Genomic DNA, 12,694 nt, shown 5'->3' with positions numbered 1-12,694 from the left:
TTCATTATGAACTTCAGGATTTCAAAATTGCAATCTAAGTTAGTCATATCCAAAATAAAAAAAAAGGAAGCATGAGGGATGTTTGGAAGAATAAACTGAGAAGTTATTAAGACACTATGGTGTTATTTTTTTATTTATATTTAAGTGATAACATGGAAAATATAGAAACAGTTTTCACATTAATAAGCAAAAAAAAAGCAAAATTTTCTTATCTGTTGCTTTGCTCATTTGCATTTGTTCCCCTGTAGGGGTGGGAAGGTAAATATTTTTTTGGATATTTATCCGTAGGCAGGGTAAATCCCCTAGTAATTGCGCATTTTGCAATATTTTTTTAGGTAGTATTAAAAGGTGACTATTTTCTTTTTTAAACATAAACCCCAAAATAAAAGATTAAAAATTTTAAATGAATTTTAAATGTTTATGTATATTATGTGTGTGTGTGTATATATATATATATATATATATATATATATATATATATATATATATATATATATATATATATATATATATATATATATATATATATATATATATATATATGTGTGTGTGTGTGTGTGTGTGTGTGTGTGTGTGATATAGACTACACCTGAACAATTGAACTAAGTTTGGAGGAAATTTCTGCATAAGATATAGGTAAATAAATAGTAATAATAAATTGAGCGACATTTCGTTACATTTTGATGTCACGCAGGGATATATTACTGGGTTATAAAAGACTAGGACCTTAAAAAATTGATGTTTGCTTTTTTTTTTTTTTGTAACCAATTAAGCTTTTTTTCTTTTTTGTAGAATGGCTTTTTATATCTGAAATTTGGCTATCAACGTTGATTAGGCATATCCAACACATTTAATGTGAATATCATATTAGATTGCTAAGCTGTTTCACACAATAATTGGGCAGTTCTCAAAAGGTGGGAACAAAAAAGTTAACTTTGAGCAATTTCAAAAATTTTCGAATTTGACATCAATTTTGATTTTATTCTATAGTATGCATACCTAGAACACAATATATGAACATGAAAAGACAGCAGGTATTTGTAAAAATTGTTAATTAGCAAATTAAATCAGCAATCTGTAGGTAACAGATTTTGGACATTGCTTTCCTGTAGGTAACGGATTTTGGACATCATCATAACGTAAGTTTCATCATTTTTGACAATTGTTAATCTGATTTTTAACTTTTCCAATGAAAATTTTATTTATTACTTTTTAAATTTTGCAATTTAATAATAAAGAGGATATTAATGAAATACTTGAATGGCTATACATGCTGCTCCTTACATTTAATAAAGTTTTGGAATGATTTTGAAGAAATTGATGCAAAGTTTAAAAAAAAAGCTTCAAATTAAAAATAATACAATTGTAAAAAGTGACATCAGTTTTAATAATGAATATTTTTTCTAATGTCATAAGAATTAAAATGATGTCTAAAAAAATTATTGAAGAAAGAAAATCGTATTTCTATTTGGAGATCGTTAAATTATGTTTCCAAAAGAAAGAAGAGAAAAAGAATTCTAAAATAATAAAAGCGGAAAAAAAAAAAAATTGCTAGCGCAGGTGATAAAGTCGCCAAAAGTGGTACAGCTGACGATAAACTACATTTGTCAGACTGGAATTCCCCTCTGGTAACCTTTAGCGTATCGTATACTGTGTTGTCGCCAATGTCGCCAGCGGAAGTTTGCTTGGCGATGTTAGCGCAAAATGGCTTTCGTTCGATCATAGAAAGCCATGTTACTACTGTAATTTATGCATTGTTCAATGTGTAACGTATTAATTATGCAAAATACCAATGGATTAAAAAAGATAACATTATAATAACCTTTTTTATTGAGGTTAGAAGACAGTGGATCATCAAAAATTATGAATAAACGGACAGAATTATCGGCATCAAGATCGTAACGCCATTTGGACATCTCACATGTATGTTTAAGAAAAATCATTTTTCTTCTAAGATACTGCATAAAAGCTTATGAAAACACTTTTAAACAATTAAAAATTGATTCTGAGGATCGATAAATACCTTTAAAACAAAAACATCATATACTTAGTTCTCAAATAATAGCATTTTAAAGATCGCAACTTTTGGACATACATCAAATTTCAAAGTTATGTTTTTTTTAAATCGTTTACAAAGTAAATAATCTATCTTTATTTTTGTTATCTGTGTAAAATATTAACAAAAAGTTATTCAGTGTAAGATTCATACCTTTAATTTTTTTTTGAAACGTATGGAAATAATTAAAAAAAAATTTTTTTTAATGGTACATTTGCTCAGTTAACGTTTTGGTATGTCCAAAATTGTGCCTTTTAGCAAAGAAAATATTTTTTTAAGGGCATTTGAAGAGCATTTTTTCCATAATTTATGTCAATTCTTGTCTCTATACAGTATTATAGTTTAACTCAAAAATTTTTGAGTTAATTAAAATGAAAGTTATTTGGTGTTGAAGCTTCAAAGTTGAGGTCTGTGTTTGTTCCCACCTTTTGAGAACTGCCCAATTCTTTAAATATGTAATCAAAATACAATTTTTGGGCAAAAATTTATTGTTTTGTATATGATTGGTTGTATATATACATAATGGAATACATACAGAAAAGTATTTTAGTTGAATATAAATTTTTGGAATAAATACCCGGGTATTTACCCATTTTGGGTATTTACCCGGGTATATACCCTGGGTATTTACCCCTAAAAATAAATACCCGGGTATTTTACATCACTATTCCTATATCATTCTAAATAAAATCCTGCAGTTTTTTTCAAAATATTTACTGATCTTCTTTAAGAAATGGGTCAAAAAACAAAGAGACAGAAATAATAAGACACAAAAGTCATCGTACACTCAAATATTTTTAAATAAATTCATGATTTAAATTATCATATGTCATTTTTTTATTATTTTTGCATTGTGTTGACCCTTAAAAGTAATTTGGCTCTAATTCTTTGTTTATTTATTCCTCAATACTGTGCTTATTACTTTAAAATAGCTGGTACTCGTAAAAATCCACAAACACCATTCAAAATTTGGCAGCGGTCAACTGGCAAAGTTGACAAAGCGTGATCGGAGATTTACAGTTAAAAAATTTATTTAAAAAAAACACATTTGAGTGCTGTAAAAGTTTCTGCAGAGTTAAATGAAATTTTTTACGTTTAATTTTCACCAAAAATTGTTCGCCCAAAGTTACAAAGTTACTGATCTGGGGGTCTTAATAAGTCAGGATTTAAAGTTTAGCCAACAGTGCAGCATTGCTAGTAACAAGGCCAATAAGATGCTTGGGTTTATCAATAGATCTATTTCAAACAAATCTAAAGAAGTTCTTCTGCATATAGAAGTTCGGTAAGACCTCATTTGGAGTATGCTGTTCAGTTTTGGTCTCCTTATCTTAAGAAAGACATTAATGTATTGGAAAGGGTTCAAAGGTGAGCTACAAGGCTAATAAATGGACTTTCTCACTTAGACTACGATTCCAGGCTTAGAAGGTTAAAAATGTACAGTCTTGAGCAAAGAAGAGACCGAGGGGACATGATTCAGTTGTTTAAATTTATTAAAATGAAAGATGTTACGGGGCTGAAGTTTAGCACTGAAAACAGGACAAGGGGTCATTGTTTTAAGCTATTTAAATCTCAGGCTAACATGGATATTAGGAAAAATTATTATTTTAGTAGGGTAGTGGAACTTTGGAACAGCTTACCGGAAGAGGTGGTAATGAGCAAGGGAGTAGATGGTTTTAAGAGGGCCATTGATCTCCACTGGGGATTGTAAATTGACTAGGACCAGTCTAGCTGGGCCCAGAGCCTGTTGCTGGTCGTCACTTTTGTATTTGTATTTGTAAATTGACTAGGACCAGTCTAGCTGGGCCCAGAGCCTGTTGCTGGTCGTCACTTTTGTATTTGTATTCTCTGATTAGCTGGATTAAATGGGACCTCTTCCCGTAGAAATTTTCTTGGCCGTGCAAAAAACAGAAAGCTTAGGCTTTTTGTCGCAAAATGAATGATAAATAAGCTCAAAACGTTTTGGAATTACGTCTTATTTACAGATAAAAATGAATTCAACATTTTTGGTTAAATTGTAGTGTAATTGTAAATAGAAGAAAAAATTAGGAATTGAATCTTAAGAACCGAGTTGAACCAGTTAATCAGGATGGTGAAGGTGTTATTGTGTGAAGGTGCATATCAGCATCAGGACTTGGTAATTTAGAATTTTTTGATGAAATAATGAATCAAGCTGTTTATTTAAATATTTTAAAAACCAATTTTAAACTCTTAACCAAAAATTTAATTATTGGAATTAATTTTGTTTTTTATCAAGATAACGATAAGAAGCACAAGGTTTTCAACGTTTGCGTCTAGTGCTTTAAAAATTGTCCTAAAATTTAGAAAATACCCTTTCAATCTTCAGATTTTAACTTAATGTAACATATTTAGAGATATCTGGAGGCGAGATTACGAAAATACTACTTTGAAACGAAAATAGAGCTAGAAACAATAAGACTCGAAGTGCGGTTGAACACTTACTCAGAAATTATGCAAAAAAAGAAAGAAAAAAGATTATTAATTAAAAAGATAATTAAGTTTTAATAATTAAAAAAAAACAATCATGTAGTTTTGTTGAAAATTGATCATAGATCTAATAATTAAATACCTATTCCAAAACATTAATTCTAACCAATAAATAGGGTCCTATTTCATTGAAAGTCATAGGTGTATGAAAACTTTTGGAAGCCACTGTATGTGCTATGAAATTTATTAGAAATTTTAAAATGACAGCATTTTTGAGTCAGAAAGAAATTTTCAGTAAACCCTCATTGAAACAGACCTCGTTAAACCAAACGTCACTTAATCTGGACAGTCTTTTAGAAGTATGTATGAGCTCACTCAATGCATTTTTGCAGGCCTTTGTCATGCACGTGCCATGGTGAGAGAAGCTACAGTAACACCGGCGACGTCGAATGGAGTCAAAAGCAGCAAGCTGGAGAGCTGTTGAGAATTTTTCCTGCGTGTAGTAGCCTGTTTGTTAACATTGGCAGAATTTATTGGTTATTTTGTTTAATCTGTTATTTTATTAATTCAAAAGACTTGGATTTTCTTTTAGCTTATATTTAAATAGCTAAAAGAAATAACTGGTAAATGTTAAACCACTCCCTTCGATGGGTGATTGGGGCTATTTAATGCATCAATGCAAGCGGAGAGTGTTTCAAATTGTTTGTCTCTCCTCTTAGTCTGAAGAAACACAAGTGTGACGTTTTTTGACATGACAAGTGTACCTCACTGTTCTTTATTGATTCCAAATAATTTTTCAATCCACCAAATATTCTAAATAATAGTGCCCAAGTAGCAGCTGTTCTTTTATTTTGTCAGTGTTTTGTAATACAGTGAAACCTGTGTAAGTTGACCACTCGCGGTGCAGTACTTTGGCGGTCAACTTAGACAGGTGGTCAACTTATAAAGGGCGGTAATATTTTTTTTTTTTTTTTGTCATTTCTTGCACCATGTATTCATTTTTTGAGGAATTCACCCTTACTCTTGCTGTTCAACTCACTTTCATTGTTTAACATTACTGAAAGTAAAACAATAATTAAAAATACCATTCAAATAATTTTGTTAGTTTTTCCTTGTTTTTAACTATATTAGACACTTTAGTTTTAGAAATTCCATATATGCCAGCTAATATTCTCTGGCTTTTTCCGTTTTCAGTTAATTTTAATATTTCATACTTTTTATTAATCTCAAGTTCAGCTAACTTTCTTTTTGAAACCTTTTTATGTAAAACTTATAGCACAAAGAGCAACAAGCTCGACTCTCCCAGTTCATAAAGGCAAAATCAAAATGTCCTATCTCTTAATCCCTTGCACCAGAAACATGTAACTTTACTCATTAGCAAGCCCACATCTGCGGACCCGCAGTGCGAGAGGCCCGCATCCTAAAAGGGGCTAATGGCCCTAGAAATTGAAGAAAAAATAGAAAAAAAAATCTAGCATTAAGGCTTACTTTACTAATAGACACTGCTGGCCACTAGGGAGGGGCCCTACATATTTTGTTGCAGGAGAATCAAAATGTATAGATCAGGCCTGCTCTTTTTAGCACAATTCCTGTGTCACAACATATTGCAACGGAAAGGAAAGACTTTGAACTTTTCTACTGACATCTATTTTCATTGACTAGAGTACAAAAAGCTATATCTCAAAAATAGAACAACAAATGAAAAACAAGTTTGGAGAGTAAAGAGCAGCATTAAGCTTTATGCTGCTGTTTAGTTAGTAAAATGCTGTTCTGTCATCAAAGCATTAAAAACATTCTTGGAAAGCTATGAAAAAAATAATAATACTTTTAAAAAATAACTAATAAAATAAAATAATTTGCTGAAGAAAGTTAAAAAAAAATAAACCAAGTGGTCAACTTACAAAGGGTTTTTTACAATACTCCAAACCAAATTTGGCGAACATTAGTGGTCAAGATAGACAGGTGGTCAAGATAGAGAGGTGGTCAACTTACAGAGGTTTTCCTTCATTATATGAGATAGGACTAATTCCGTTCCCGACAAAAGCGGTCAACATAGACAGGTGGTCAACTTACAAGGGTGGTCAACTTTACAGGTTTTACTGTACTACCTGACGGCCCAAGACTGGTGTTTTATCTGATACATTTTAATCCTCCCCCCTCCTTACAATTTATTGTTAAGCTAAATCAAAATTTTATGCTCCCTATGTATCACTGTTAATGTTTATCTTTAGTAAAACATTCTATTTTCATGCCGATTATCGTTTAAAAAATGATTAATACCTTAAAATCTAACCTTACAATTTTTCGGCTTACATCTTGGATTTTACCATTTTTATTAAAACACTCAAGGTTTAGCGTCTGGCACTCAAAGGATTCGAAATCAGCAAGTCAAAATCTTACAGAAACCACCAAAAAATCTTATATGTGTACAAAAAAGAGGTATCATGACATTTCAATGGACACTAGCCTGGGCTATAAATGAGTTTTAAATATTAGCAGTCATTTTCAAAATGTTACGTTAGTTACATCTAAATTGTTACGTTAGTCATAGCTCAAATGTTACATTAGTCACACTAATTATATTGTATTTACTGTATATCTAAAATAAATATTTTGTACTTTTTAAGTGGATATGATATGTGGATTAAGTGGAAATGAAAATTGTTGTCTGGTTCAATCATCTGGTTTAGTTTTTAAACAGAAAATAGCACTTGACTAACGTAACACAAATATTTTCAGTAAAATAACCAAACAAATTAAAATACTTATCCTACAATATATGTAAAAAGAACAGTTGATTTTATTCGGCCAACATCTAATTTTTTAGAACAACAGTTCTTTTAAAAATTTGCAAACATTTTTATATTACGCAAGAAAACTTAGACGCATGTTTTTATATGCTAAACCATTTCTACAACCTCACACCTTTAGAGCCAGAAGAAAAACACCGTATGAAATTTTTGCAAACTGTTACTGGATTTATGTACCAGTATAAATGTATGCTGAATGAAATGATTTCTCACAATCAGGGCTTAGTGGGAAAAAAATTTCTGAGGCAGAGGTTGACATTTCCTTGGAATGACGTTCAAGAATTACATGATTTTATATGCATTTATCGTGCATTTAAAGATAAAACTCAACATACAGAGCAGCTGAAGTTTCGGCCATTAGTTAGCCGATGCTTCAGTATTTGGTGATTAGGCCAAATAATGATTCGTGCCATCTCTAGTTTTAATAACAATCTTACTCAATGTTTTCAAACTCAGGTTGAAAGTAGGTACAATAGAAGCATGAATACACACAGAGAAGCACAAAATGACAAACCATTTTTTGATGGGAAGTTTTTTGTTGCACAATATTTAAACAAAATTTGAACAATTTTCCAACTCATTTTCAGCATATATAACCTTTGGTAGTGAGGATGCACATAAATGCCTATTTTTGCAGTCCAATAAAATTATTATCTGTACCTCTGCTCTGATAAGTAAAATGTAATGTATATACCGAAATTACTCCATGATTTTAAATCATTAAATACAGTGATCTCTCACTTATACGCGACCCAAGGGGATAACGAAATTTTCGCGCACAAGTGAAATTCCCGCATAAGCGAAAAACTCAAAAAAGATCTTAAATGCAACAAGTTTACATCAGTTATAGTAATACTAATAGTACACTACTAATATTAATGAATCTATATGCACATAATTTCGGTTTATGCATTGTAATTTTAAAAAAAATGAAGTTATACTTTCTCTTATTTTTATACACTGTACAGTACGTAAGCGAATTCCCCAAAACCTAAAAAATCGCGTGATCAAAGCTATAGTCTACGAGGATGAAAAGATCCTCGAAAGGCAACGTCAATGCTACCGCTTGACCACGACTTTTAATGATGACAACTTTTTCGTTTGTAACCTGTTCTCCCCTCTCGATGTCAATCACAAGACTAATTCCACCCCCAATTGCTCATTTGTGCAAAAAAAACGCGTGTTTGGAAGAATTCGAACAATGGAATACAGGCGTGCAATACATTCCAAGAGACAGAACAAGCAGGGTACAAATCTTCTGATAAGCAAAGCGCAAATATGCGATTTAACTTAAAATTGAAAAAAATTTATCGCGCATAATTAAAAGGTGCATTTTAGGTTTCGCGTATAAATGAACAAGAGTTAACATTGTTTCCCTATATCGCTGGCCGGGCCCGTAAGAAAAGCGCGTATAAGTGAAAAACGCGTATAACAGAGGTCGCGTATAAGCAAGAGATCACTGTACATAAGAAAACTAATGAGGATCAATGTTTCGATTCAATGAGAAATTAAAGTAAACATATGTAATGTCTACATACTTGAACTTAGAAAACATAGAGCAGCAAGATAATTAGCAGCAATAATTGGAATTGGTTGCTTTAAGCCAAGCTTTAGCTTTAGCTTTAATATATCATGATTTATATCCCATATTTATTTTGAAAATATCATGATATTTTTGATATTTATCTTTTTAACTAAAATATTATTAATATAAAACTAAAAATGGCTCATAGTAATTAACTGTTAATTTACTATTAAAAATAACCAGAGTTATGTACTATATTTTCATGATGATGTATTAATGCATCATTAATGTAACTAAGTAATATAATATTCCTTTTTATTTTATGTTTATAAAATTGTTAACAGTGTAATAACTTGAATTCATATTAAAAAGATCTAATTAAATGTTAAATTTTCCTGACATTGGTCAGGAAAAAAGAAAATGTCTTATGACTATGCACCAACTAATGCATGTTTTTTATTTCTGAATTATACAACTGTGTACAAGTAGCTAACAGAAGAAAAACAAGTAAAACAGCTAATGCTAAATTAACTCCATTAAAATTGATAAAAATGTAAAATGAATTGTAATATATATAAGTAATTAAAGAAACCTTCATTTGAAGTTTAAATATTGTAATAATGATATAAGAAATTAAAGGATGATTTGAGGTTGCATTTACTATTTTGAAGACTTTAGTTTGTGCTTATTGAAAATATTGGATATGTATCAAAATTTGATATTTTCGAACCCTGTATCACCATCTCCAAAACACTGAACTTATTTATCAATTTCGCAAAATGTTTTCAACAAACTCATTGGTAAGGATGATGTTTATAACTGCAAATTTTTGTAGACATGTGAAATGTCTACAAATATGATTTATATCCAAAATATCCCGTATAATTTAAATCCCCCCCCCCCCCGCCACCAAAATTCACTCTCCCTTATTGACTCTACTTTGTTTTATACCTTGAGTTAAATAACTTGTAAGGACATTAGAATTTCAAATAGATTAATTTTTGAAAAATGGAATAAAATATATAATCACCAACAGAATATTTTGTTGATAAATTAAAAAATTTTTCTTCCTTTGTTCAATTGACAAACTTAAGAAATTGATGGTTGAAAAGATATTTCTAAGAAACATTCATCAAAAATAAAGCACTTGATGGAAAAAATTATAAATAACACAATGCTTAAAGTCTGAAAATTTCACTTATATTCAATAACCTGCCCCCCCCCCCCCAAAAAAATGGTTTTATTTAAGTCAGTGGAAATTTTTTGGAGGAGGGGGGGCTGTGAGAGGGTTGTAAACACTGCAAGGAATACAATATAATAAAGCAAACAACTATTTGTTGACTTTTTCAATATGACATTGATCCATCCACTGCATGGAAATAAATATATTTATTTCTATTTCAATTTACTTGTAGTTATTGTCTTGCTCTAATAAGTTTACTTCTAATTGATCGGCTAAGGGTTGAAGACAAATCAAAATTTGTTTAGGCATAATTGAAATACAAATTTAGGCTGAAATATAAGTGATAATTATTTTATGACAACAATACATCCTTTTTATTGTACTGCAAGGAACTAAAAGGTGAACATACATCCATACGTCATCCAAATAGTTAAAGAATTTAATTGCTAAAAGAATATTTCAGAAAATCTGAGTTTTTAGTAATGGTGTGAGTCCCAATTATCTCTACTGTAGTTTATTTTTTCTTGACCCTTGCCACTAAAAGAAAACTTGGATACATCTTGTTTTTGGTACGATTTAATTTTTTGCAGCCCAGGAAGTCTCGAAAAGACAGTTAATAACAAATCTGTTCCATAAATTAAGGAGGTACAGTTCTTTTCTTCCGAAAAATGTAATTATAATATTTAATACAGAGTAAAAGTCAACTACTTGAAGTGTAAAAAAATCATTATATCTAGCTACTTTTAAAAATAAAGATTTTCATTTAATTTTAAAACGTACGTCATTAATATAATTCAACAATTAATTTAAAAATATCTTTTTTTAAAATAAGCATTTCACTTGAAATATTATTTCAGTTGACAAAACACATATGGAAAAATGTAAACACTACACTGCAAAATTTAAATGGATTCTTCCCAGTGAAATGTCGACTTACCAAAACCATTTCTAACAAATTTATTATTTCATCAAAAGCCTTGAAGCTCTTTCAAAAAAAAAAAAACATGTAGATCAAAAAGTAAACACTTGCCAGTTTACAGCAGATAAATAGGTACAAGAAATTTTCCCGACTTTGATGAACACAGCTGATCTTGTCAATGCCAAAAAAGCAAAATTCAGGCAATACTTTTAATAGAGGAGGATTACAAAATATGTCTGACTTACCATGAAATGAAACCAACTGCACAGGTAAAGAATGGGCGGCATACACACGACTAATTGGTATTTCCACTGGTACGCTCCTGTCAGATTCGGGGGATCCCGATATTTCAAATGCACCATGATGAGGAGATATACTTATAGGCTGTCCAGAATGTCCATTTAAGACGTTTGATAAACTCCGTGCTCTCTGACGAGATTCGGATCCGCTACTTGAGCTACTACCGCCGTCCCTTTGACGAAGATTTAAAACCCCCAAGCCACTTGTGCCAGACGTACTAGCCATTTGGGATCCACTGGAACCAGGCTGATCTCGTGCATTGTTGTTGTTCGTACTCTGTTTTGCACCCATTTTGGTAAAAGATTCTGAAAACTAACACAAAACTGTTCCACTGCATGAAAAAACACATGGAAGACACGATATTTTGATACACTGAGCCAAAATTGTCAACATTCGAAAGGTAAGAAACAAACGAGGACAACAAACATGACGAGCTTCAGAAGAATTTTGCAACAAAATAAACCTAAAGTTTGTACAACATAAACTAATTATTTTGCTCTCTCACTGCAAGGACCGAGCAAAATCCTAATAGTATACATTAGACAAGAGTTGAAAGACACTTTTCCTGCTTCAAAATAATAAGAAAATTTCTATTTCTATTTCTATTTCTATTCAAGAGTCACAACTGACTTCAACTGTATTTATGTCGAGGTCTGCATACTAGTGCCTTGCCTCCATTATTTTATATACCGATAGATGGCAGCACCATCACCGGATCGAACAGTTAATGAGAATTTAGAACTAGTCCAAGAGCTAATAGCTACCTGGTACTAGCACCCCCAGAGGTATCGTTTCACTTGGAGGACATTGAGACCACGAGCATATTTAACGTCGCCCAGTCCCCTTTAATGACGACGGTGGGTCTTCGACCAGCGGGGATCGAACCCGAGCCCCTCCGGCCCCGAGTCCAATGCCCTACCGATCAGGCTACCACGGCCCCAAATAATAAGAAAAGGCACAGACTTCTGAGATGGAATAAAGCTTTAACTGGAGTGGCATAGAGTCCCTATATGAAAACGTAGTTTTCAGAGTTGCGACAACAGCTACGCTCGGAAAGCGCTACCGGTTACAGGGGGAAAATAGGGTTGCCGCCGAGCTGCAAGATTGGCTCCTTGTTCGCTTCCGAGATTCATTTAAAAAAATAGTCGTAAACGGGAGCGGAAAGAGTGGCTGAAACGGGTTCTGAAGGATGTAAGCACGCGGATTCGAAAATGCATGCTGTTCAATAAGTGAAACGCTCGATTTTGATTCAAACATTAAAAAAAGCCAAAATGGCTTTGTGTTAGCAGAATTAACAGCAGACTTTTCTTAAATCTTATTCTCTTTAAAACGATCAATTTTAAATTAATCAAAAAATTCCGAGAGAACGAAAATTATATAATAATTTTAATTGATTCAAAATGAATGAAAGAATAAACAGATTAAGAAAATGAAAATAAATAAATAAGCAACAAAT

General features: G+C 31.6%; 1 protein-coding gene across 1 annotated transcript in view; it reads right to left on the bottom strand.

Moving 5' to 3' along the window:
• LOC129219725 (E3 ubiquitin-protein ligase znrf2-like) overlaps positions 1 to 11,761 on the bottom strand; it is a 76,035-nt gene extending 64,274 nt beyond the window's left edge. Inside the window, exon 1 of the mRNA XM_054854013.1 lies at positions 11,184 to 11,761. Coding sequence (XP_054709988.1) covers positions 11,184 to 11,529 — 346 coding nt within the window. The 5' untranslated portion in view covers positions 11,530 to 11,761. The remainder of the gene's footprint in view (positions 1 to 11,183) is intronic.
• Positions 11,762 to 12,694: the final 933 nt, after the last annotated feature.

Source organism: Uloborus diversus, chromosome 4, assembly GCF_026930045.1.
Source record: "Uloborus diversus isolate 005 chromosome 4, Udiv.v.3.1, whole genome shotgun sequence".
NCBI classification, from domain to species: Eukaryota; Metazoa; Arthropoda; class Arachnida; order Araneae; family Uloboridae; genus Uloborus; species Uloborus diversus.
Note: the sequence above shows the minus strand (reverse complement) of the source record. Positions and strands in the feature narration are given on the sequence as shown.